The sequence below is a fragment of the Lepus europaeus genome, chromosome 6, assembly GCF_033115175.1.
Source record: "Lepus europaeus isolate LE1 chromosome 6, mLepTim1.pri, whole genome shotgun sequence".
NCBI classification, from domain to species: Eukaryota; Metazoa; Chordata; class Mammalia; order Lagomorpha; family Leporidae; genus Lepus; species Lepus europaeus.
Window position 1 is genome coordinate 118,931,667 of NC_084832.1, and position 26,318 is coordinate 118,957,984.

The 26,318-nt window shown below is 42.4% G+C and overlaps 1 protein-coding gene across 4 annotated transcripts in view; it reads right to left on the reverse strand.

Annotated features, from left to right (window-relative positions):
• Nucleotides 1-317: 317 nt before the first annotated feature.
• INTS13 (integrator complex subunit 13) overlaps nucleotides 318-26,318 on the reverse strand; it is a 31,526-nt gene continuing 5,525 nt past the window's right edge. For 3 of the 4 annotated variants that reach the window (XM_062194966.1, XM_062194965.1, XM_062194967.1), the window contains exons 5-18: nucleotides 18,500-18,702; nucleotides 17,727-17,807; nucleotides 15,752-15,842; nucleotides 15,108-15,236; nucleotides 13,504-13,588; nucleotides 10,532-10,621; nucleotides 10,249-10,356; nucleotides 6,702-6,880; nucleotides 5,583-5,753; nucleotides 5,147-5,301; nucleotides 4,610-4,840; nucleotides 2,649-2,788; nucleotides 1,749-1,884; nucleotides 318-671 (exon numbers count right to left, since the gene is read on the reverse strand). In XM_062194966.1, the coding sequence (XP_062050950.1) occupies nucleotides 632-671; nucleotides 1,749-1,884; nucleotides 2,649-2,788; nucleotides 4,610-4,840; nucleotides 5,147-5,301; nucleotides 5,583-5,753; nucleotides 6,702-6,880; nucleotides 10,249-10,356; nucleotides 10,532-10,621; nucleotides 13,504-13,588; nucleotides 15,108-15,236; nucleotides 15,752-15,842; nucleotides 17,727-17,807; nucleotides 18,500-18,702 (1,839 nt within the window). In that variant the 3' untranslated portion in view covers nucleotides 318-631. The remainder of the gene's footprint in view (nucleotides 672-1,748; nucleotides 1,885-2,648; nucleotides 2,789-4,609; nucleotides 4,841-5,146; nucleotides 5,302-5,582; nucleotides 5,754-6,701; nucleotides 6,881-10,248; nucleotides 10,357-10,531; nucleotides 10,622-13,503; nucleotides 13,589-15,107; nucleotides 15,237-15,751; nucleotides 15,843-17,726; nucleotides 17,808-18,499; nucleotides 18,703-26,318) is intronic. The other variant, XM_062194968.1, reaches the window with a different exon arrangement.

Below are 26,318 nucleotides of genomic sequence, written 5' to 3' on the forward strand. Positions count from 1 at the left end.
GGCTGGCGCTGTGGTGTAGTGGGTGAACCTGGCACCTGCAGTACTGGCATTCCATATGGGCGCCGGCTGCTCCACTTCCAATCTAGCGCTCTGCTGTGGCCTAGGAGAGCAGTAGAAGATGGCCCAAGTGTTTGGGCCTCTGCACCCATGCGGGAGAACCAGAAGAACCTCCTGGTTCCTGGCTTCGGATAAGCTCAGCTCTGGCCATAGTGGCCATCTGGGGAATGAACCAGTGGATGGAAGACTTCTCTTTCTCTGTCTTTCAAATAAATAAATCTTTTTTAAAAAAAAGCGAAGAAAATATATTCTACTATTTTGTATTTCAGGTATTTTATTTATTTTATTTGGCAAAGAGAAGCCTAAGAATTTTTTTTAAAAAACACTTCCAGAGAGAACACCTTTTACCATAAAATAAACCTGTGTGATTTGGGAGGACAAATCTCAAATGTATATTTTTGACTTATGTGCCAATTTTATAATTAGTACAAAAAGTTAATTAGCTCAAATATTTTAAAAATGTAAAAACCGGTCCAGGCAACATAACTATATAATCTTGCTGTAAAAGTACTTATATCAAATTCCACCCAAAATATTTATGCATTATACTAAATTTAGTTCCTCAAATCGTTCTTCACTGCCGGCTGGCTTTGCCATTTTCTGTTGTCTCCATTCTGAAAAACAGGAGGAAAAAAACTGAGTGGGTAAAATAAAACATTAAGCATTCATGCTTTTTCTCCCAGATTATCTTTACATGAAAACTGTACTGTGACACACTGCTAGAACAGAAGACTTCAGCACTTTAGGAAAGGACAGGCTGCTAGGGTTCCTCTCCTCAGCCCAAGCTTGTTTACAGAAGAGGGAAAGTGGAGGCCCTGTGAGACGCAGTGGTGTGCCCAAGGTCAATGACAGAGGCAGCCACGCTTTCACGGCCCCACTCTCCCTCTCCAAGGCAAACTGAGAAAACAGCCTCTACCATTTAGCCAAGGATTTACTTCCTTTTAAATAACTAAAGAAATTCCTTGCCAGTATATTTGTAGAGAATTTTTACTAAAATGTAGATTAAAACAAAATAATCAGACTTGAGACATTCTATTGTAAGCAGTATCCTTCATACTTTATACTTACTAGGAGAATACTTTCTCCAAGTATTCTAGATAGTATTAGGATTGCACACTAAATGCTTTCTGTAATTCTTTTTTTCTTCTGTGATGCTTCCTAAGCACTGGGGGAAGAAGGGTATGCTCGAAAGAGTAAATACTTTCAGGGATACAATCAACGTAATGAGCCATTTTACAAGTATCAAAATTAAAGAAGTCAACTTTTCTTCTCCTGATAGGTAACGTGCACCTGTTCCTAACACCAGCAACACAAAACTGCTGTGGTGGGCGCTGTGGCACAGCAGATCAAGCCATGCCTGGATGCCCACATCCCATACTGGGGTGTGAGTCTGAATCCCAGCTACGCTGCTTCTGATCCCTTTCTGCTACTGTGCCTGGAGAGCAGCAGATGATGGCCTAGGTACCTGGATCCCTTCCACCCACGTGGGAGACCCAGATGGAGTTCCAGATTCCCAGCCCTGCCTATTGTGGGCATTTGAGGAGTGAACCAGCGGATGGATGTGCTTGTCTCTGTCATTCTGCCTTTCATGTAGGTAAAAAACAAGACTGCTGAACACGACAACGAAGTCGTGTCATTAAGATGTTACACAGCAACTAACAGAACCAATTTGCACAATAAAGAACACTCACCCATTTTCTTCTTTAAGATGTTGATATAACTCAGCTCTGTTATTAACAGAGTTCAGTCGCCCAGCAAACTCCTGGTGCTTTCTGGAATTGGCAGTATTGATTCTATTACTCCACAAGGAGAGTAAGGACACTGGCCCTGGCGGTGTACGTGAAAGAGAAAAAAGGTAAAATAACTTATCACGGAAAAATTTACAAATTTAACAATAATTAGGCAATATCATCTATCTTTTACACGTAATTTGGGGTCCCTGAGACTACCTGTGAGTTTGGTAACTCGCTAGGACTCAAGTGACGCAAGGTAAAGGTACGCCCATGGACCGGGGCGATGACAGCAACACAGTCAGGATGTGTGGCCAGAGCAGTGACAGAGGGGACACGGGCATTAGGTGGAGACCAGAGGAGTCTGCCTGCAGGTGTCCCATGCGCTGTCCCTGCAGTGAGGGGCCACACAGACCGCCCACTCCCTCCAGAGGCAGAAATACAGCTGTGTCTGTGCAGTATTTCTGCCAGAAGAATCTGCGTGAGGCTCCAGGGGCCACAGTTTCTGCTGGGAGCTGATCCTCTAGGCACTCTCTGCCTAACCACAACAGAAATCCAGGACCCAGCAGAAGTTTAGGTTCAGAGGTGATGCAAAACAACCTAACCATCCGGGGAACACTTCAAAACACAGATGTCAGTTATTTTACAAAGGTTCCCTTGCTGGAGGTATGACACTACTGTTTTTTTTTAAATAATGAGAAATATTCACTGCCTATATGCTTTAAAGCTATAAACAGACAAGCTCCTAAATAAAATCCAGGAGCAGTGAGGAGGTCTTCCTCATCCACACAACATGAAGTGACACTGCACAGAACAGCACAGCCGGGGAATGTGTTCCAAGCACAGCGGCCACGGCTCTACCTTTGGACTTTTCCACTTGAGGAGCTTCATCCATTTCTACCAGGGGCTTCTTGTTGGGAGGTTCTGGGGAGTCAGGCGAATCTTTTATGATCTCAGCCTCAGCCAGCTCTTCTTTTCCACGTTCTAAGATGCCTTTTAATCTTTTAGAGGACAAAAAAGGAAATGCAGTTTAAACACGTGAAGTTCAAAAATGGTTCAATAATTAAACTGTCCATATCATTCTTTTTAAAAGATAGCTGAGCACACAAAACAGACCTTGGGACTACTCGGCAACTTCAATCTAAAAGCAGTAAAGGGAATTTAATAAAGTACACATTTTCCCCTTTTCTTTCATAATGACATAATAGTTCAGAAATTAGTCTGCAGTAAAATATCAAAAGATAAAGGAAAACAAACTAAAATTAAAAAGATGAGAAATAAAGGATTTTCAGAATAAATTTCACAATTTTAACTTGAAGATATGTACAAAACACTATTTCAAATTCCAAGCAGGTTTAAGAAGTTTGGGGGTCATGGGTTGTATCTATGGTCTATGTACGGTGGAAATATACTTATGTTCCACAAGTTAGGAGCTTAACTCTAAGTTTTCATTGAGTCTCTTCAGGGAAGGAAAACCATTCCAGTACATTCAGAGGTGTACTTAAGCTTACTGAGATTGGAATCTGAATTCCTTCTGCCTCTTCCCACAGTGGCCAATTCTGGTGGAGAAACTCAGCAGCTCTAAGGAAGAAGTGGACTTCTAAAGTCCAAGAGAAGAGTGCTACATGTTTACCCATGAAATGACAGCATTTCCAAAACTAGCTTCTAAAGACTTCTGGGCAGCTGGTGGTGGGAAGTGCAGATGGAAAACAAGAAACAAGATCTGCCATGAGCTGCAGCTTCTGACGGTAGACCAGGGGTACCTATTGACTCTACTGTTATGTCTGGAATTTTCTGTAATAAAAAGTTCTGCATTGTTTTTAAGGAACTTAATTCAATTACATTATAATAATGACTCAGCTGTTCACCTGATTTCTGGCAAGGAGTTACAAATGTAGCTAGCTGGTATGTTATATATGGTATTTTTCCTTATAAGCCTTTACAGCTTTTTGTTTTTTCAAATTTAACCTTGACGTCACTATACAAATCACAAACTAAGGGAAGCGGGTGTATGGCTGAGGAATGTCTTCAGAAGTAGGACTGCAGGGCCAGTGTTGCGGCGTACTCCGTTAAGTCACCACCGACAGTGGGGCTGGTTCAGGTCCCGGCTGCTCTACCTCTGGTCTGGCTCCCTGCTGATATGCCTGGGAAAGCAGCGAGGGATGGCCCAAGTGCTTGGGCCCCAGCACCCACACGTGAGACCTGGAGGAGATTCCTTGCATGGGACTCACCAAGCTCTATCCATTGAGGGAGTGAACCAGAGGATGGAGGACCTTTCTATCTATCCCCCTGTGACCCCCAAACTTTTCCTATCAAATAAAAAAAAAATCTTAAAGCAAAAAAAGCAGGACTGTTCACTCTTCCTGTGTGTCCTGAAGGGCTCTGGTGTCTCATTTTATAACAGTACTTCCACACTGTGCTGCGGTAACCGATTTACTTGCCTATCTCAACCCTAACACTGTCTGGGGCAGAGATCCTGTGCCAATGCCTGGCATATCACAGGCATTCAACAAATATTTACTGTACAAATGACTAAGGTTACATCTTTGGAATTCATAACACATAAAGCACACAATGAGACACATGTCAGGTATGGATTTTCTTATGTTAATTAGGACAAGCTGACGTTAGTTATTTTTGTCCCAGCTGTCAAAACTCATAATACCTTTTCATGCTCAAGAGATATCTAGATTGTAAGGATGACAAGAGTATAGCTAAGCAGTGAGTGCCACATGCTAAGTGGAGTTTGGGTGTCTGGATGTGCTATTTTCAGATGTGAGATGCAGGGGCACCAGGGTGTGATATGAGTGCCAGGAAGTCACCTTTCTGAATCTTGCCAAGGCTTTTCCTGTTCGTAATCTTTCACTGCTTTCTCAGATTTGTCCTCTTTGTCCTCCCTCTTTCGCCCTCGTTTCTTCCGTTCTTCCTCCTCTGGGGGTTTGCTCCTACACGCCATCAGACATTCCAAGACTCTCTGATGTTTCTCTGAGTTGCTGATGTGGGCCCTGACGAGGGTCTCCAATTCGTTCCACATGATACGGTACTGTTCATCTCTGCAGTGAAGGGTGAGATGGCCCCCTTAGAAACATGCTCAGTCACAGTGCAATGTCACCTGCTATGGGTGACGTCAAAGGAACTCATTAAACAAGGACTTCTTTCCCCTTCTTATTTCCTGATGGAATTCCAAACTACAAGGTATCCACTTCTGCTATCCTACATTATTGCACCTGTATCATAAGCATGTATATGTGCACACCCTTATATATAATTTGTGTAAGGAGTAAGTTACCCTAAAAAACAACATATATCATATAAATGGGATATATAGAAAGAAAGGGGAAAAAAAAAAAAAAACCTACCTTTTAGGGCCCTTTCCCCTTGTACCAACTGTGGAAATAGGCAGAGGATCATTTTTTCTTTCCATATCAACTAAGTTGTATATTGTTTTTTGACAGTTTAACACATCTTCTTCTGTCAAAGATTCTTTCACAATAACACTGGCTAATGGGACTACCTGTTAGATTTTTTTTTTAAAAGAAAAAAGAAAATCTGTCTTGAAAAACAACTATCAAAGCATCTAGGCAGAACTTGCTCTAACAGCTGATTTTATAGGTCCCAACGCCGAGGGCATCTGGAACTATCCCTTCACAGTTTTCAATTACTAATTCTTACTGTAGCAAGCTCACACATTTCATTCTTGGCTTGAGAAATGGTATAAATTACCGATTTCCTCATACGTTTCTTTAAGAATATGTAACTAATCTAGAAGAAAGGCTGAGACAACTTAACACTCACCGCTTGCATGTTGAAAATGGTGGTCTGTGAGATAATCATGGGCCAGTAGCGGGTGTGTTTTTCTAACTGATCTTTTGCCCGTTCCAAAGGTACCTCGAGACTTCCATCGATTTTATATCTGGGGTCTAGAAAAGGAGTTAATCTGTTTTCCCTCATAAATTCACCAAAATCCTAATGATAACCAAATAAGATAAAATTAGAAACTCTTTCTAGTGGTTCAAGTGGAGACATGCAAAAGTCTGCTTCCCTCTGTCTTCTGTCCTGTGATCTGCAGCATTTTCTCTCCCAGCTCCCCTCCCCTCACTACTGTTATCCCCTTGTTTTTGAACTTGAAACCCTATCAGCTTCTGTACAATGGAGATAAAGAAAGCTTCAAAGACACATACACTCAAGGCACTTTCTCACCCTTTTTAAAAACCAAGGAATGCTCGAGTTTTTTAATTCCTATATTCAACTCTTTTCTATTTCAGGTAAAAGAATGAGCTAATCACATTCGAAGATCAACTTGCTCACTGCAAAACTGCCTTGACACAACATCAAATAGTGGGTACTTTCGAATGATGAATTACAGGTAATTTACAGGGTTTTTTGTGGTTTTTTAGATGTCTTTATTCTCTACATTTCTACAATGAACACTGGCACTGATTAGCTTTCTCCTTACAAAAATAGTCACGGAAATACCAAATATGAAAGACGGGATGGAGAATCAGAAGCTAAAATCACAACAATACTATTTATACTGAAAAGAGACATAATTTACTGGTGTATCTGTTAAAATAACACAAAAGCCTTTTATTTCAAAATAGCAACAACCCAAATATCCAAGTTTCTGTGTACCTTTTAAGTTACTAGGAATTAAGTTCTACCTAAAATATTAACCAATTTTCCTATATTTTCAGTGTGTTGATATAATCCAGAATCTTCCAGGTAACATAAGGAAGACTATATAGTGATAAATACATTTCTGAACAATTATTATAGCAAATTCACCTAATCAAAATCATAATCCATCTCTTCCAAACCTTTATTTCCTGGATCTCGGCATATAACCAGCACTCAATGACTATGTGCTGAATGAAGACAGACTAAGAACAAAATGTGTAGATAGTAGACTCTTACTGTAATCCGGTAGTCAGTAACTCTTCCTCCACATCCTTCACTAATTGAAGGCGGGTCTTCTAGAATGGACCGAGAACTGCTAAGGACGTGCAAAAAAATCTCTCCTCCATGGCTACTAAGCATGTGACTAATGACCTTAGAACCTGACTTTCGCGGTTGTTCCAATAAAACAGAACGACCTGTCAAAAACAAGATTAGATCGTCAGTTACCAAATGGGCTCTTACATATTCCCTGAAGATTTATGTCCAGAGCTGTTCATTGTATTCATTAGTTCCTGTATCTCAACCAGTATTAATTTAGTATATCAACATTTCAATTCCTAAAAATCTGGGTTCTAGCCTTTGCTTTTTCTTAATTATTCCAAGATTATATAGGTGATACACAGTTACTGGAAAACAATTACAGGGGTCTCCGGTATAATGGGCTTCCTTATATGGCTAATTCAATTAAGTTCATAGAAAATCTTTTCCCTGGACATTAGAAACAAAAATGAGACAGCTCCTGGATAACCCCTAGGTTATCAAGGCTACAAAACACAGGGGAGAAGCCTCATTCTCAATTCACTTCTACAACACCTCCTCATTAGACTGTCACTGAAACTACTATTTCTCAGGCCCAAATGTTGTTACTATGGATTTAACTTGGGCTCATAACCACAGTGTATTCAAATATAACAATAAAATCAACCTTACAATAAAGATACATTGACTCTAAAAAATTTTTTTTAAGAAAAGTATTATCTATTCATTTAAAAGGCAGAGTAACAACAGGAAGAGACAGAGAGGGACAGAGAGATCTTTCATCTGCTTCTTCACTCCCTAAATCCCTACCACAGTTGGGGATGAAGCCAGGAGCCAAGAATTCCATCCAGGTCTCTCATGTAGGAATCTAAGTACTTGGCCATCATCTGCTGCCTTCCTAGGTACATTAGCATAAAGCTGGAGAGGAAGCGGGGGAATCAGGACTTAACTAGCACTCCTATGTAAGATCTGGGGAATCCCAAGTCACGGTTAACTCACTGTACCAACACCACCCACACTGAATCATTAAATCGATGGTCTCAAAATCTAGTTGATATTATACTACCAGAGGAGATAAAATTCCGGCTTAGTAGCAGAATAGAGAAATTTAGACTTGCAAAAATTTTCACACAAGGAAACCACAGCTTTGAGGTCACATGTAAGAATCATATGATATAATATTAAGAATGAATTTATCTATGGGGCTGGCATTGTGGCATAGGGGGTTAAGGTACCACTTGTGTGGACACTTGTAGCCCTTGCTCTTCCAATCCAGTTCCCTGCTAATGTGCTTGGGAAAGCAGCAGATTAATGGCCTAAGTACCTGGTCACCTGCCATGCACATGGGAGATCTTGATGGAGTCCCAGGTTCCTAGCTTTGGCCTGGCTCAGCCCTGGCCATTAGGGCCATTGGGGGAGTGAGCCAAAAGATGGAAGTTATCTCTCCTCCCTGTCCCTGTCATTTTGCCTTTCAAATAAACAAATCTTTTTTTTTTTTTTTTTAAAGATTTATTTATTTACTTAAAGGCAGAGTTACAGAGAGTCACAGACAGAGAGAGAGAGAGAGAGGGGTTTCTTCTATATGTTGGTTCAACTCCCCAAATAGCCGCAACAGCCAGAACTGAGCTGCTCTGAAGGCGGAAGCCAGAAATTTCTTCAGGTCTTCCATTAGGCTGCAGGGGTCCACTGCCTTCCACAGGCCGTAGGAGAGCTGGATGGGAAGAGGAGCAGCCAGGACTCGAACCGGTACCCATATGGGATGCCACCACTGCAGGCAGCAGCTTCAGGTGCTACACCATAGCGCCAGCCCCATAAACAAATCTTAGTAAGTAAATAGAGGCCAGAGCTGTGGCATAGTGGGTTAAGCTGCTGACTGCAATGCCAGCATCCCATATGGACGCCAGTTAGAGCTCTGGCTGCTCCACTTCCAATCCAGCTCCCTGCTTATGTGCCTGGGAAAGCAGTGGAAGATGGCTCAAGTGTTTGGGCTCGTGTACCCACATGGGAGACCCAGAACAAGCTCCTGGCTTCAGATTGGCCCGGCTTTAGCTGTTGTAGCCATATGGCGCGTGAACCAGTGAATGGAAGACCTCTCTGTGTATATACTTCTTCCTCTCTTTTTAATTCTGCTTTTCAAATAAGTAATCTTAACAAAGAAACTGTATTTGTGATAAAGGTATGGGGTGGGCATTATGGCACACTGAGTTAAGCTGCTGCTTGGGAAGTCTGCATCCCATATGAGAGTGCCAGTTAGGAGTTCCAGCTGTTCCACGTCCAATCCAGCTCCCTACTAATGCATCCTGGGAAGCAGTGATTGACATTTCAAGTGCTTGGGTCCCTGCCATCCATATGGGAAACCGAGATGGAGTTCCTGGCTCTTGGCATCAGCCTGGCCCAGTACTGACTGTTCCAGGCACTTGTGGAATGAGCCAGCAGATGGAGGATCTGTTTTTCCCTCTATTGCTCTTGTTTCTTTCTTTCTTTTTTTTTAAAAAAATTTCATTTGACAGATAGAGTTAGACAGTGAGAGAGAGAGAGAGACAGAAAGAAAGGTCTTCCTTCCGTTGGTTCACCCCCAACTGGTTGCTATGGTCGGCGCTGTGCCAATCCGAAGCCAGGAGCCAGGTGCTTCCCCTGGTCTCCCATGTGGGTGCAGGAGCCGAAGCACTTGGACCATCCTTCACTGCCCTCCCGGGCCACAGCAGAGAGCTGGCCTGGAAGAGGAGCAACCAGGACTAAAACCCGGTGCCCATATGGGAGAGGCGTGGAGGGTTAACCAAGTTAGCCATGGTGCTGGCCCCATGCTTTTGTTTCAAAGTAGACCAAAAGTATAAATAAACATTTTTAAAAAAAGATATACTACTCAAGAAAAAAGAATTCCTTATGTATTTTAGAATTTAAAATTCAATGGACTGGGGCTAGTGTTGTGGCACAGCAGGTAAAGCTACTACCTGTGGTACCAGCATCCAATATGGGTGCTGGTTTGAGACCTGGCTGCTCCATTTCCAATCTAGCTCCCTGTTAATGGCCTGGGAAAAGCAGGGGAAGATGGCCCATGTGTCTGGGCCCCTGCCATCCATGTAGGAGACCTGAAAGAAGCTCCTAGCTCCGGGGTTTGACCTGGCCCAGTCCCGGCCATTGTGGCCATCTGGGAGGTGAATAAGCAGATAGAAGATCTCTCTCTCAGTCTCTTCCTCTCTCTCTTCCAAACAAATAAATAAATTTTAAAAAATAAGTACAATTCAAAGTATCAACGTAAATGGTCTCTATTATTCTAGCTTCCAAAAAAACCAAAAAATGAATTTAGATTATGAAAAATCATTCAAAAATACCTAAAAATATATTATAAAATTGTCTCACATACAATGACATGAAAATCAAACACAGAGATCTTATTTTTTCCACCTGTTAATGGATATTTGCAATTATTGAAGATTAACACACATTTGTGGCAGATAAACATTCAGAGTTCATGTCACAAATGACTGCACTTGTAATAATTTCAGTCAAAATCGATGAAAGTTACCATTTAGAAGAAAATTAGTAAGGCAGGAGGAAGGTCTACTATTTACATCGACGGGTGAGATTCGGTAAGCTCCAGTACAATAGTGTAATTCTGAAATAGAAGAAAACACTAATTTGAAAGAATATAAAGAAATATTCTCACAATTAAAAGGAGAAAAAACTTTGGTTACTGGGCCTCGGTAGCAATGAAAAACATGCGATACTTGGTACAATGGTCTGCAGACAATACTTTTCAGAACTCGCTGATTCAGTCTTTCCTCCCTCCAGGGTTTTTAAATACCTACCGATGTTGTTTGTCCTCGGCGTGCACCACTTCAACGTTATCGTTTCTTTAAACGGGCCCTCTCTGCTGCTGCCACCTAAGTGGGTGTCACCTTTAAAAACGTCAGAGAAACATCGACATCACTCAATAGAGCTCAAGCTTCAAAGTGTTTGCACAAGATTTCCAAGAGTTTAAGTTCTGTGAGAAAATATCCCTGAGAGAACATTGGTTTTTATAGAGACCTTAGAAAAATAGCAAATAGAGTATGGGTATCAGATATATTTAAAACAAAAATGCAATTCTCCATCAAATAACCCCCATCATATAATCTAATCAATGAAAGCTGCTGCACTGAAAATCAATAGCAAAAGTTTTAAGATTTCAAGCATCTACAACTATTCCCCTATGCCAACACCATTCATGATAAACTAACACAGTTAAGTGCCCCAAGCTTAGGGCATCTAAAATGCACAATCAGGCGTGAGTGTTTAGCCTAACAGCTAAGATGCTAATCCCAGCCCAATTCCAGCTTCCAGCCAATGCAGGCCTTGGGAGGTGGCTGGCACAAACTCAAGTCACTAGGCTTTTGCCACTCACATGGAAAACCTGAACTGAGTTCCCAGCTCCCGGCTCTGGGCCTGGCCAAGCCCTGGCTTTTATGGGCATCTGGGAAGTGAACCAGCAGGTGGAAGCTCTATTAGTCTTTCTGCCTCTCAAGTTAAAAATTAATTTTTTAATGCAAAATTATCTACAGTGAATCTTTAAAAAAAAAAAAGATTTATTCATTTATTTATTTGAAAGTCAGAGGTACACAGAGAGAGGAGAGGCAGAGAGAGAAAGGTCTTCCATCTGCTGGTTCACTCCCCAGATGGCTGCAATGGCCAGAGCTGCGTCAATCCGAAGCCAGGAGCCTGGAACTTCTTCCAGGTCTCCCACACGGGTACAGGGGCCCAAGGACTTGGGCCATCCTCCACTGCCTTCCCAGGCCATAGCAGAGAGCTGGATCAGAAGAGGAGCAGCTGGGACTAGAACCGGTGCCCATATGAGATGCTGGCGCTTCAGGCCAGGGCATCAACCCACTGCGCCGCAGCACCAGCCCTACAGTGAATCTTTTTTTTTTTTTGACAGGCAGAGTTAGACAGACAGAAAGAGAGAGAGAAAGGTCTTCCTTCCATTGGTTGGTTCAGCCCCCAAATGGCTGCTATGGCTGGCACGCTGCGCCGATCCGAAGCCAGGAGCCAGGTGCTTCTCCTGGTCTCCCATATGAGTGCAGGGCCCAAGGACTTGGGCCATCCTCCACTGCACTCCTGGGCCACAGCAGAGAGCTGGCCTGGAAGAGGGGCAACCGGGATAGAATCCGGCACCCCAACTGGGACTAGAACCCAGCCTCCATACTGGGTGCCGGCTCCGCAGGCAGAGGATTAGCCCAGTGAGCCGCGGTGCTGGCCCCTACAGTGAATCTTAGTTAGTTTATTTTAAAAGAAACATAAACCATACACCAAAAGATCTAGGAAGTGAATATGTAGGAAGTAAATGTGGCATTTTCTCTATTAATGGGGTCCATAGTCAACAGATGCTGGTCAAACACTAATAACCACACACAAAACTGCAAAGACTGAAAAACTCTTCAGGAGATGTAAACAGTGCTACAAAAGCCTATACAGAGAGATCTGACCTACTGCAAGATAACAGGGACACCTTCTGGAAGAGTGAGGACGGGTGTGAGTTTTAAGAAAGTGACAGCAATGCCGGTGCTGCGGCTCACTAGGCTAATCCTCCGCCTGCAGCGCTGGCACACTGTGTTCTAGTCCCAGTCGGGGTGCCAGATTCTGTCCCGGTTGCTCCACTTCCTGTCCAGCTCTCTGCTGTGGCCCGGGAATGCAGTGGAGGATGGCCCAAGTCCTTGGGCCCTGCACCCACATGGGAGACCAGGAGAAGCACCTGGCTCCTGGCATGGGATCTCCACAGTGCGCCGGCTGCAGCGGCCACTGGGGGGGGGGGGTGAACCAACGGAAAAGGAAGACCTTTCTCTCTCTCACTGACCACTCTGCCTGTCAAAAAAAAAAAAATAATAATAATAATAACAACATAAAATAAAAAAAGAAAGTGACAGCGATGAACAGTGTCTGTGTGCCTGGAAAATAGAGCCAGGCTGAGTTGTGAGAGGGAATGGAAAGACGAGTACAGATGCTGCAGGGCCCTGTAGGACACCCGAGCCCTTGGGTCACTTCAGAGCAACAGGAACACTAGCGAGTTTCAAGCTACTGGGAACATGAGCTGGATTAGCCTTCTGAAAGCCACTCCAGCAAGGACGGCAGGAAAGAAACCCTGTGCTGGGTGAGGGAAAGGGTAATGGGAGCAGAGAGGCTGAGGGGGACGTGTGGAAGGATGAGGATTCCCCCAGCTGTGAGGAGTGATGGCGTCTCACACACCATCCCGAGGTCATTAATGTCACTGAAGTCTAGAAGTGCACGACACTGCAGTTCCTCCACCCCAGCATCTTTAAGCTGGCAGAGCGCTGACTCAAGTGCGGGAACGTGCAGGGCTTGCTGGCCGGTGGCAGCTTTCATTCACTCTTCTCCCCGAGCCCATGCTGACCTGGTCAGAAGCCTCGGTTTTAAAGCTGAGACCACTGGTTGAAATGTTAAAAGAAATCTAATTACAATTTCAAAATCTGTACACAGGCTGGATGGACGAGTCCAGCACTCTTTTCCATATGCTGCCATTCTTTCCCTTTGCCAAGGTCACCTGCCTTTCAAAAGGCAAACTCCAGCAGCAGCCTGAGGAACACATGGCTGGCTTTCTCGGAGTGTCCTCTGAGCTCAGTCTTCCCCACAGTAAATGCTACAGGGCACCAGCTGCGTGGCCAGGAACAGGAGGAACCCCAGGAGAAGTCTGGAGAGGGACGAGCTACTCAATCACGCTTGCTGCAGAAACCTTCTCAGAGCTGCCGCGAATGTAACTTCACCCGCCAGGCCTCAGGAAGTCTCTTACCGCTTTTCAGGAAGTCTACGTGTGCATCTTTGTGATGAAGCAGCTCCACGTCGTAGTTGGCAGACGTGTTAGCGTGCTGTTCTTCCTTGAAGCAAAATCGAAAGCATTTAAAATAACCTACTTTCGCTTTGAGAATAATGAATTGTCACTCTGCTTTTTTGTTTAAAGTGAGGTCAAATACATTCAACAGTAATTAGCAAAAATAAAGGAATAGTGTACTCAGTAATTAATCTATTTAAAGATGCAACAGTTTTCCACAGTAATATAAACTCTATTTGAAAAAACTACTAGCTCCATAGGTAATAAAATACTTAATGATTTGTGTAGATTTTGTCAGAAATAACAGATGACTGACCCAGAAATTCTGGAAATTTTTTACTCCAAGGCACGACTTGCCAGTGCTTTTCTATATGTAAATATACATGTAACTAAAATACTTTACATAAATTCAAGTGGAATAGCCGTTAGAAGAAATAGCATCTTTAAATACCTACAGCGATTAATAAACACCAGTTATGTAAAACAGCCAATACAAACTGATAAACAAGTTCAGTAACTTGTTTTCACAAAACAGTAATAGGCATTTCAACATAATCTATTTACCAAAAAAGACAAAGATCGAAGAGAGTCACACCAATAGCACACAACGGTTGTCGAGTTTAACAAACAAGGTATCTATTACCTCACAGTATCCTTTTCGTAATCCATGAAATGATATATCCTCATATTAAAGTACACCTGCTATGCTATTTTACTTGTTAATTGCTTCTGCATTCAAAAGATTCTATAAAATAAGCCTAAAATTTCTAGTTAAGAACCAGCCAAGAGTATTAGGAGGAAATTAATTAAAGGATCGTATTTCTCATGCAACTTAGTATTCATAATGAAGTAAAACTAATTTTTAGATGCATGACTATTTTATATTTTTAGACATAATCTATTTAAATTCAACACTACTTAGTAATATTCATTCCTATGGATGAGGCTTTGTGCTGGTCCGAGACAACTTAAGGATAACATTTGTGTCATGACAGTGAACAGGCGGCAATAGATTCCTGAGAACAATCTATTATTAAAACCATAGAAATCTTATCTATGGTTTTCCAGCTACAGAGTAACAAACTAATTTAAAACTATGACTTATTTTTCCCTCTTTAGACCTACTAGTCATAAACATTACTGGATGAGTAAAAACAAAAATATAGGAAATAAAAGATGCACTAAAATACACAAAGTAAGTAAATCTAGTAACACAGCTGGCAGGAAAAGAATCACAGAAGAGCAATGCAAAGCAGAGGCTGTATCTTGCTAAGAATCAGTGTGACTGTTTAAGTTCATGAGACATGTATGTTGCTAAGAATCAGAGTGTAACTTTAAGTTCATGTGACACGTTCTCATTAGGAAGCAGAGGGCAGCGTTCTGTGATCCTTCCTTGCTGCTGTTCAGTACTCACTGACCTGCTCAGAGACACTGAATGTGGGCTAGCAAAACAGAAAACGCAACGTGGGGAGAGAGTCAAGGTTCAATTCAAATAAACCATACGGCTCAAACACATATTTAAAAAGCAAAGCAGAACTTTCAGAATAGCAAGAGGAATCCCCTACCTTCATTGGAATATTTGTGATCGTGGTCGAAGCCAGGTCGAAATGCTGCTGCACTAAAATGTTCAATTTGGTAGCAAGATGCCGCCCTGCACGAACACTGTGAACCTCGCTGGTCAACACTGGCGACAACTACAGAAAAGTACACAAGAAAAGCGACCCACATCAGTTCATTCTAACTGAGGACTAAGTATTTCACTATAACCCTGCAAATTAAGTGTTTTTAAAATTTAGCATTTGGGAAAAAAATCAAAACAGTCCACTAATTAATATATGAAATTAACCTCTTTTTTTATTCTAGTATATTTTTATTGGAGTGTACTGCTTTTCTAATAAGGGAAAAATAATAAATAAGAGAATGAAATAATGAAACTAACTGAAATGTGGAGAACAATACAAACTGTGAATGGTTTTGCAAACCTTATTAAAATAAAGAAATGTCAACTGGCAAACAAGACAGAAAACACTTTAAGATCCACAGTAACACAAAGAACCAGCTTTGAAGTTCTGCCATTTAGGTTTGATGTGAAAGCTAAGTATTTCCTTGGAAGAAGATACTGGCAATGTGATCACTTCAGTGGTAACTCTTCTCAGCACTCGTTGTGAACAACTCCCAGTACCTTTTCTTCCGCTGCTTCCATGCTTACCTCTTTTTTAGGACGGTCAGATACAAGGCTGTCTTCACCAACTGGGTAGGTATGGATCAAGACCAACTCACATTTTTGAATCTGCATGAGACTTAAAGAGAAATTTCTCTTAAAAAAGTAGGAGTGAACATTCTGTAGAGAATTCAGGCAGGCAAACTATTAACATCTTTATGTACCAACACAATGTATCGATACAATCAAATATTAGTTAACACAAAAGCTAAATATTTATAAACAGTATAATTGCTGAACTTGTATGAACACTTAGCAATTAATTTAAATGCAGAATTGGTAATTTTATGTGTTTGAAGCATAAAAATAAAGGAAAATTATATAATTAAGCATAATTTTCAAGAGCTAACTGCCACACAGAAAAATAAATACATTATGTATTACTTTCCCCATACTAGTGTTTTTTAAGGACAAAAACCTGGCAATTCTAACCATCATCTATGACTGGTTATTTACAAGAATATAGGGTTGGCAATGCTAAAAATTCTCCCAAGATTTTATTCTGAAATTCTCAGACCTAAGGAAAGTTGCCGTACCACTCAATGAGCACCTGTATATAGTTCCCCTAGATCCACTGCTGACTGTTTGGGTTCTCTATCCCAGATAGATGCACACTCCTTTCTTATTCAACTATTTGAGGGTCTATTCCTGAGTATGTCCACATGCCTCAGCAGGTGAGAACAGTCCTACCAGTAACAATAATACTGTTATGCCACACAAGAAAACAACTGCTCAGAATGAAATGAAGTCCACAATGCAAATGCCCCGAACCCATCCTTACTAGCCATAACATGGCAAGAAATATGTACTTGGTTTCTGCCTCTGGTTCTCTGCACAGGGCTTCTGAACCCATTTCCTAAGCAACACGGATGGCAGAGGCATCCTATGCTGTTGATATTATTCTCCGACCCCAGTCCTTGACACACAGCCCCTATATCCCTTGCCACTGCCTGGGTGACAGGAGTATCTTGTGTTCCAAGGAAGCATCCTTGGTGGGCTCCTCCCTAACTCCTGGGAGGGAGCTGATCTGATCACCGGAAAGACCAAGCTAGGATGAGCTCAGCAGCCTTCAGGCATATGCCCTCACCCGTCAGGAAGGGAAGGGAGCTGGGGAATGAGGTGGTAATCAATCACACCTATCTGAAGTCTCCAGAAAAATCCCAAGTTAAAGCTCAGAGTTTGCAGGCTGGTGAACACAGCCATGGGCCCCGATTTCACAGGGACGGAAGCTCCTGAGGCTGCTGCTCTGTGGACCTCACCCTAGGTTCCTTTCCATGCCGCTGTGCATCCATATCCTTGATCACACCCCCTATAATCAATTGGTAAATGGGTTTCACTGAGTTTTGTGAGCTGTCACGGCAACACAGGAGGTAGTCGTGGAAGGCAAGTCAGACTTCAGCAGGGTAACTAGACAAAGTTGGTATCTGAGATGGGGGACAATCTTACGAGACTAAGTGCATAATCTGTGGGGTCTGCACTAACTTCAGGAAGATGAGTGTCACAACCGAACTCCTGGTATCTAGAGAGTTGGACAATGGTTGGTGTGGGAAAACCCATGTATGTGGTTAGACTTTAAGTACTGGCACCAAGGAAAAAGTTTCCCTTTTCAATAGAATGGTTCTTAAAAAAATCAGGAAACACAGTTAATTGTCTGTTATGTTTTAATTCGGTACATAATGAATAATGCCACCAACAATTTATGTACTTGGGAAATTTGTAATAGAAACAAATATAACAAATATGCATCATACGTTCATACACTATGCCGGTCTTCTGATTACTTTTCTTGTGGTGAGAAAATAAAATTTTAAAGCGAAAGGGAAAATGGGAATAACAGATTGCTGATCAAACATACATTTTTGGACAAACTGGTTGAGTCAGTAGAGAATCATTGCGAACAGCTATGATGAAATACATGCAACCACAAAGTCAAACATTGACTTCATTTACAGATTATACTCACTGATCTGAATTTGCAGCAAGCTTGTTATGTTCATGAATTGTTTCCTGAACACAGTCTTCAAGCATTCGCACGTGGCTATCACTGCAGAGTAAAAAAGATTTAACAACCTTCAAAGAACAGACAGCAAGAGCAAAGTGTAACAACACTCATCAGTTATGTGGCCTGGCTACAGATACTTAAAGTCATTTCAGATAGCACCATCTTTGGTGTGCTCATCCCCAACACTCAACAACTAGCTGGAATGCGAATGTGGACAAAACACCAGTCACACGGAGGGCGGGCATGTGGAGGAGAGGTTCGGTCACTGCACAGGATGTCCACATCTCACACTGGAATGCCTGGCCGAGTCCCGACTACGCCACTTCAATCCAGCGTCTTGCTGATGTGTATTCGGGGAGGCAGCAGCTAAGGGGTCACATATTTGTTATCCATTTGGGAGACCCAGGCTGAGTTCTGGGATGCTGGCTTCAGCCTGCCCTGGCATTTGGGGAGTGAACCAGCTGATCAATGCTCTCTGTCCTCTACCTCTCTCTCTCTGCCTTTCAAATAAGATGAAAACAAATAAAAGTTCAAAAAAGCCAAACTGACGTACGTGACAATCTAAACTGTTTGCATTATTACAATGAGTTCATATTTAAAACTGGAAAAACTCAGCCTCAGTATTAAAAGGTGAGAAGAAAAGGAAACCCAGAAGGACCACTCATGGTGGTATCAGGCCGTCCCTCCTCTTTTGAAAGTGCCTCGGAGAAGCTCGGCTGAGCCCGACGCCCCACCTTTTTGCGTTAGTGATGCAGATGATGCGGCCTCTGTTCCCCACGCGCTCTGCGTTCTCCATGAGCAGAGTGCGAGCCTCATGCTGGTACTCGGTGATTTTGCACAGGGTTTCCACCGCCGCCACAAGGCCGTGCAGAATACTGCAGCACTCCGGGTCTGCGCGAGGATTAGGAGGCCCAACGGCAGCTAAGGCTGCCATCAGCTAGTCACAGGGAAAGACAACGTTGTTGACCAAAGTATGCTCAAGTTAGACAAACGCATTACAAGAAAATGACAGACCAACCTCTCTGTTAAATATGGACACAAATACTCTAACAAAATATCAGCAAAACAAATCCAGCAACATACAAAAACAGAATCACACAGCATGACCCAGCATAATGTAATCTATAATGTCAATAGAATACCCAGAAAAGCATTTTGCAAAATCCAAGAATCTTTCATGATAGAAATAAAACCAAAACTCAGTAAACAACATATGATGGGAATGTCCCCAGACCTCTACAGGGCCTCTGGGAGAAACCCACAGGTGACATCACACTACACGGTGAGGCAGTGAATGCATTCTCCCAACGTCAGAGTCATGACAAGCATGGTCACTCAGTGTGCTGGAGGGCCCAGGCCAGAGAAATTAGGGGGAAAAAAAGGAACCCAGAGCAGACTGGGAGATGATAAGTAAAACTGATTCTGTGTTGTAAATGGTTATGATCTTGTATACAGACAATCCTGAAGAGCTTGCTAAAAACTACTAGAAATAGTAAGTTCAGCAAGCGTGCAGGATACAGGATAAATATCAAAAAACAATTCTATTTCTATATAACTGCAATGAACAATGTGGACATGAAATCAACAAAACAGTTCCATTTATAACAGATTTAAAATACAACACTTAGAAATAAATGCAATAAAAATATGTACAATTTATACCTGAAAACTACAAAACATCGATGGAAGGAATTAAAAGTATGACAAATGAAAAAAAAATCCTATGTTCATAGACTGGAAGACTTAACAGTGTTCAGATTCCAGTGTCACCCAAATTGATCTACAGATTCTGTGTAAGCCCTCTAAGAAGCCCAGGTAACTGCTTTTGCATAAATTGGCAGCCTGATTCCAAAACTCATATGGAACTGCAGGGGATGCAGAACAGTCCCAATAATTTTGAAAAAGAAGGAAGTAGGAAGACATTCACTTCCGATTTTAACACTTATTACAAAGCAGTGGTAATTGAGATAGTGTGGTACCAGCACAAGGACAGACATATAGATCAATGGAACAGAATTAACAGTCCAAAAAGAAAACCATGTGCTTATGGTCACTGACTTTCGACTAGGGAGAAAATACATGAAAATCCTATATTTGATAAGAGATTTGCATCCAGAATATATAAAGAACTCTCAACATCTCACAATAATATAAAGAGACAAATAACCCAATTTTAAAAGAGCAAAGGATCTGAGCAGACATTATTCCAGCGAAGAAATACAAATGGCCAATAACAGAAATAAAAAACACAATGTGATCACAATATATCACTAGAATGACTAGCATCAGAGGTAGTAACCAGTGTTGGCAACAAGACGACAAACAGGAACCTTCCTTCATTCACTGCTGATGACAGAAACGTAGAATGGTGCAGCTACTTGGGCAAACAGTTTGGCAGCTCCTCAAAATGTTAAAATCAGGTTACCAAATTAACCAGCAACTCTACTCCTAAATACATACCCAAAAGAAATGAAAAATGCCCACACAAAAAGTTGCACAGGGGCTGGCATGTTGGCACAGTGGGTTAGGCCACAGACTATGATGCCAGCATTCCATATGGGAGCAATGTTTTGAGTCCTAGCTGCTCCACTTCCAATCTGGCTCCCTGCTAATGCACCTGGGAAATCAGTGGAAGATGGCCCAAGTGACTAGGCCCCTGCCACCCATGTGGGAGACCCAGATTGGGAGTTCCAGGCTCCTGGCTTAGTCCTGGCTCAGTCCTGACTGTTGACCATCTGGGAGTAAACCAGCAGATTTGGAACATCTCTCTCTGTCTCTCCCACTCCCTTTGTCAGTATGCCTTTCAAATAGGTTAAACCAAAACCAAAACCAAAACAAACAAAAACCTTGTATAAAAGAATGTATAGCAGCTTCTTCATTAATGGCCAAAAGGGGGAAGAACCCAAGTATCTATCAACTGACAAATGGATAAACAAAAAGTGGTATAACCACGCAACAGGATATAATTCAGCCATAAAAAGCAATGGAGGGGCTGGCGCTGTGGCGTAGTGGGTAAAGCCACCGCCTGCAGTGCCAGCAACACATATGGGCAGCAGTTCGAATCCCGGCTGCTCCACTTCCCATCCAGCTCTCTGCAATCGCCTGGGAAAGCAGAAAGATGGCCCAAATCCTTGCGCCCCCGTACCCACATGGGAGACCTGGAAGAATTGGCTCCTGAATGGCGCAGCTCTGGCTGTTGCGGCCATCCGGGGAGTGAACCAGTGATGGAAGACCTCTCTCTCCCTCTTTTCTCATTCTCCCTCTGTGTAACTCTGACTTTCAAATAAACAAATCTTAAAAAAAGTAATAATAAAGCAATGGAGTACTGAGAAATGTATACTACAGCATCGATTAACTGTGAAAATGTATGAAAGCTAAGTCAAAGAGGCCATGTCTTATGATTCTATTCATACAAGTATATTTCAAGGAAAATGGAATTAAATGTTAATGTTAGTGCAAAAACTTTTTGAAATATTTGTAGTGTTTTCCTAAGACTCATTTTCCTTGAGCTTTCTGGAGAGGCCTCATATGAAGTCTCCAGAAGAGGGAAAAGTACAGAGCCAGGAAGTTTACAGGACAACTAACACCATCAAGTGCAGAAGAATTTATAAAATGTCAATATACGGCAAAAATGGCTACTGACGGTCTTACTCCATACTTTTTTTTTTGGACAGAGTGGACAGTGAGAGAGAGAGACAGAGAGAAAGGTCTTCCTTTTCCCGTTGGTTAACCCCTCAATGGCCGCTGCGGCCGGCGCACTGCGCTGATCTGAAGCCAGGAGCCAGGTGCTTCTCCTGGTCTCCCGTGCGGGTGCAGGGCCCAAGGACCTGGGCCATCCTCCACTGCACTCCCGGGCCACAGCACAGAGCTGGCCTGGAAGAGGAGCAACCGGGACAGAATCTGGCACCCTGACCGGGACTAGAACCCAGTGTGCTGGCACCGCAGGCGGAGGTTTAGCCTAGTGAGCCGCGGCACCGGCCTGTCCATACTTATTTTCAAAAAAAAAGAAACAATCTGATCCATCTTTCTTCAAATAAAACAAAAACAACGCAAGTTCAAAGATAAAGTTCCCCACTAACACTTAAGGAGAAATCTGAAAACTTAAAAAAATAAAAAGGAGGCCGGCGCCGTGGCTCAACAGGCTAATCCTCCGCCTTGCGGCGCCGGCACACCGGGTTCTAGTCCCGGTCGGGGCACCGATCCTGTCCCGGTTGCCCCTCTTCCAGGCCAGCTCTCTGCTGTGGCCAGGGAGTGCAGTGGAGGATAGCCCAAGTGTTTGGGCTCTGCACCCCATGGGAGACCAGGATAAGCACCTGGCTCCTGCCATCGGAACAGCGCGGTGCGCCGGCCGCAGCGCGCTACCGCGGCGGCCATTGGAGGGTGAACCAACGGCAAAAGGAAGACCTTTCTCTCTGTCTCTCTCTCACTGTCCACTCTGCCTGTCAAAAAATAAAAAATAAAAAATAAAAAAAATAAAAAAAAAAAAAAAAAAAAAAAAAAAATAAAAAGGAAATATTCTGTTACCTACCATGATTAGAAAAAGTGATGTTTTTTAATGTAGTTGAAAAATTTATGAAGTTTGCAGAATATCCAGTCATCTTTCAATATCCATGCAAGATTAGTCCCAAATCCACCCAAAGATACCAAAATCCAGATTTTCAAATCCCTTATGTAAAATGATGTAGTTTTTGCATGTAATCTATGCACATACTCCTGTATACTTTTTTTTTAAAGACTTATTTTATTTATTTGAAAGAATTATAGAGCGAGGTAGAGACAGAGACAGAGAAGTCTTCCATCCACTGGTTCACTCCCCAGATGGCCACAATGGCCAGAGCTGTGCCGACCCGAAGCCAGGAGCCAGGAGCTTCTTCTGGGTCTCCCATGCGGGTGCTGGGGCCCAAGGACTTGGGCCATCTTCTACTGCTTTCTCAGGCCATAGCAGAGAGCTACATCGGCAACCCATATGGGATGCTGGTGCTTCAGGCCAGGGCTTTAAATCGCTGCACCACAGTGCTGGCCCCTCCTGTATACTTTAAATTATCTCTAGATTACTTATAACCGATACATTGTAAATGTTATATAAATAGTTGTTATATTGCATTGCTTAGGGAATAATGATAAAAAAAACAAAGTTTATATATGTTTAGGACAGATATAATTTTTCCCCTGGTATCTTCCATCCACGCTTGACTGACTCCATGGATGTGGAAACCAAAGATTCATAAGGTTAACTGCAGTGTTAACTGAAAAACTAACAGGCAGAAGTCTGTGCAGAATTTATAAACTTGTGTGTCAATAAGAGGATAGATCAATATTTGTATTTCTTTGTCTATGAAAAAAGACATTTTGGCAGGTCCTATAAAAAACTGAGAGGGGTAGGGAAAAGCCAAGGAGTACTGTGGGATACTGGTTCCCAAATAAAGGAAAAAAAAGTGCTGTTTGTACATTTTTTTCCCTAATACCCGCACCTTACCCAATTTCAAACTCCAAATGCAGTATCATCGAATGAGAAGCTAGTTAGAGACACAGACTCAGCTCTTATACTGGTATGAGTAGGTGCCAGCATGCTGCTCACTGTGACAGGGGATGGAGAGCGGGAAATGTTTCAAGATATACCTTTTACTTATAAACGCAAACATATACGTGTGTACATATGAGTGCATGTAGGCACATACATAAAAAATTTAGTTTTATGTTTTATGTTAGTTTTATGTTACATGGGTGTAGTCTATTCATAAAATGTGACCAAAAAAAGAAAAAGAAACTATTATACGAATTCCCTGATACATGGGAAAAGCTCAATAAAAAGCTTTCTAGGAGAAGAGTGTTAAGGTCCTGGGGAAAGCAAGAGAAGACAAATTTAACTTTGTGAATTAGACAGACGTGGACTGAATTCTGGCTCTGCCTTTAATTAGCTGCCAGACCCTTGTCCACCTCTTCTGGCCCTTTTCCTAATCTGGAAACTAGAAAGAAAAATAGTGGGACCAGAGTTGTGGTACAGCGGGTAAAGCTACCACCTGCATCCCACATGGGCGCAGGTTAGTGTCTTGGCTGCTCCACTTCTTATCCAGCTCCCTGCTAATGCCCTGGGAAAGAAGTAGAAGACGGCCCAACTACCTGTGCCCCTGCACCCACATGGGTGAACTGGAAGAATTTCCTAGCTCCTGGCTTTGGCCTGGCCCAGTCCTGGCTTTTGAAGCCACTTGGAAAGTGAATCAGCGGGTGGAAGGTCTCTCTCCCTCTCCGGAATTCTGACTTTCAATTAAATAAATAAATCTCTAAAAAAGAAAGAGGGAAAGAAAAATAGTAATACTAGAACCTGTGCTATCTTGGTGTGACATTTTCAAACTTCATTTAACAAACAAAAACAAGACCGAAACCCTGAAGTCTGACAGTTCTTTGTAATGAAAGCTAACATCTGTAGGCTGGAGTTGCAGCCTATAACAGAAAGAGCCTTGGACCAACCTCATAGGTCAAACCATCTCAGGACTCAGTAAAGCTCAATTCCTCCACATGCACAAGGAAGGAGTTGAAGCAAAAGGCAGGATCCTTCCAGCCCAAACATTCTGCCATCAATCTGTGCACCTGCTACTCACGATTACTCACAACCAGCAAAGGGTCCTTAGCAAGGACAGCCAAAACTAAACAGTAAATGCTAACAGAAACAAGACTAAGCACAATTTATACAAAATGTCTTTTCTATCTGTTTGAACACCAGTGACAAACTATATAACTACCTTCACAACTGGCATTTCCCTCTGTTCACAATCTAAAAACAAGGTGTGTAGTATGACGTGGCTTCACCTCCAAAAACAGGAGTAGTCATTCTTTATGACCAGCACGCTCATCACTTGAAAACCTCTACTGCACTGCAGCTGTGCATTAAGGAAGATTTATATAGATTTGCACTTATCTTTATTCATACATAGCCTGAGAGGTTTCAAGCTTTTCACAGTACCTTTGAAAAAGATATGAGACTCTATCTCACAGTAGTTCTAAAAGACAACAGAGGAGGAACATACGGAATTCTAATAGTCATTTTTCATTAATAGGTACAGGGGTAAGGTTGGATAGAAGCAATAAACACCGGGGCCAGCACTGTGGGACACTGGGTGAAGTCACCACCTGCGATGCCAGCATCCCATGTGGGTGCCAGTTCAAGTCTGGCAGCTCCACTTCCAGTCCATCTCCCTGCTAAGGCACCTGGGAAAGCAGCAGGAGATGGCCCAAGTGCTTGGGTCCCTGCTACTCATTTGGGATACCAGGATAGACTTCCAGGTTCCTGCCCTTGGCCTGGCTCTGCCCCAGGTATTGCCGTTATTTGGCGAGTGAACCAGTGGAAAGAAGACTTTCTCTCTCTCTTTGTCCCTCTGTCTCTCTAACTCTGCCTATCAAATAAATAAATCTTTTTTTTTTTAAAGGAGTAACTTTAAATGCTCTATAGTGTTTATGGTAACTATTATTGACAACAAGTAACTGTATATTTCAAAAGAGCTAGTAAAGAGGATTCTGAATATTGCCAAGATAAAAAAATGATCACTGTTAGATGTGACGGCTATACGAAATCCCTAATTTGATCATTCCATGTGGCTTACACATACTGAAATGTCTCATGGCAACTTTTAAGTACGTACAATAATTGTCAATTATAAACAAATTATTTTGGGCCGGTACTGTGGTGCAGTGGGTTAAAGCCCTGCCCTGAAGCACCAGCATCCCATATGGGCACTGGTTCTAGTCCTGGCAGCTCCTCTTCCAATCCAGCTCTCTGCTATGGCCTGGGATAGCAGAAGATGACCCAAGTCCTTGGGGCCCTGCACCCACATGTGAGACCGGGAAGAAGCTCCTGGCTTCAGATTGGTACAGCTCCGGCTGTTGAGGCCTTCTGGGTTGTGAACCAGCGGATGGAAGACCTCTCTCTGTAACTCTTTCAAATAAATAAAAAATAAATCTTTTTTTTTTTTAAAAAGATATATTTGTAAAAAAATGAAAAAATAAACGAATTATTTTTTAAAAGAAAAAATATTTTTCAAGTAATGAGAGTCCTAAAACATTCTGGAGTGATATAAGCCCCAAGCCACACCAGCACAACCTACCCCTTGAGTGACCTTTCACAAAAAAGTGAAAGCTCAGATGTAGTTTCACGCTGTAATACTAAGCAACCATTTTAAAACCCAACACTGTGATAAAATAATGGATTCACTTCCACTGAAGAGCATCCATTAACCGAAAAAACTGACGTGACATAATGTCCTCAGGTATTCCACTAAGGCCTGTCTCATGTTGTTCAGTCTGTGAAGAATGTGGCAGACCGAAGTCTTCTACCCACTGAATGACAGCAACGAGCAGAAGCCACCAGAAACCCGGTCTCCTCCAACGGTAACAAAACAGCAGCTTATAACTTGAAATGACTTTATTTCTGCTTCCTCCATTAAAACTGTAATAAAGGAATTTAACTTTTAGAAACCGTACACAAACCAAAGCATATGCCCCAAAAGACGAAGAAAATGGAAGAGGAAACAACAGCTAACAAGAGCTGTCAATGAGAGA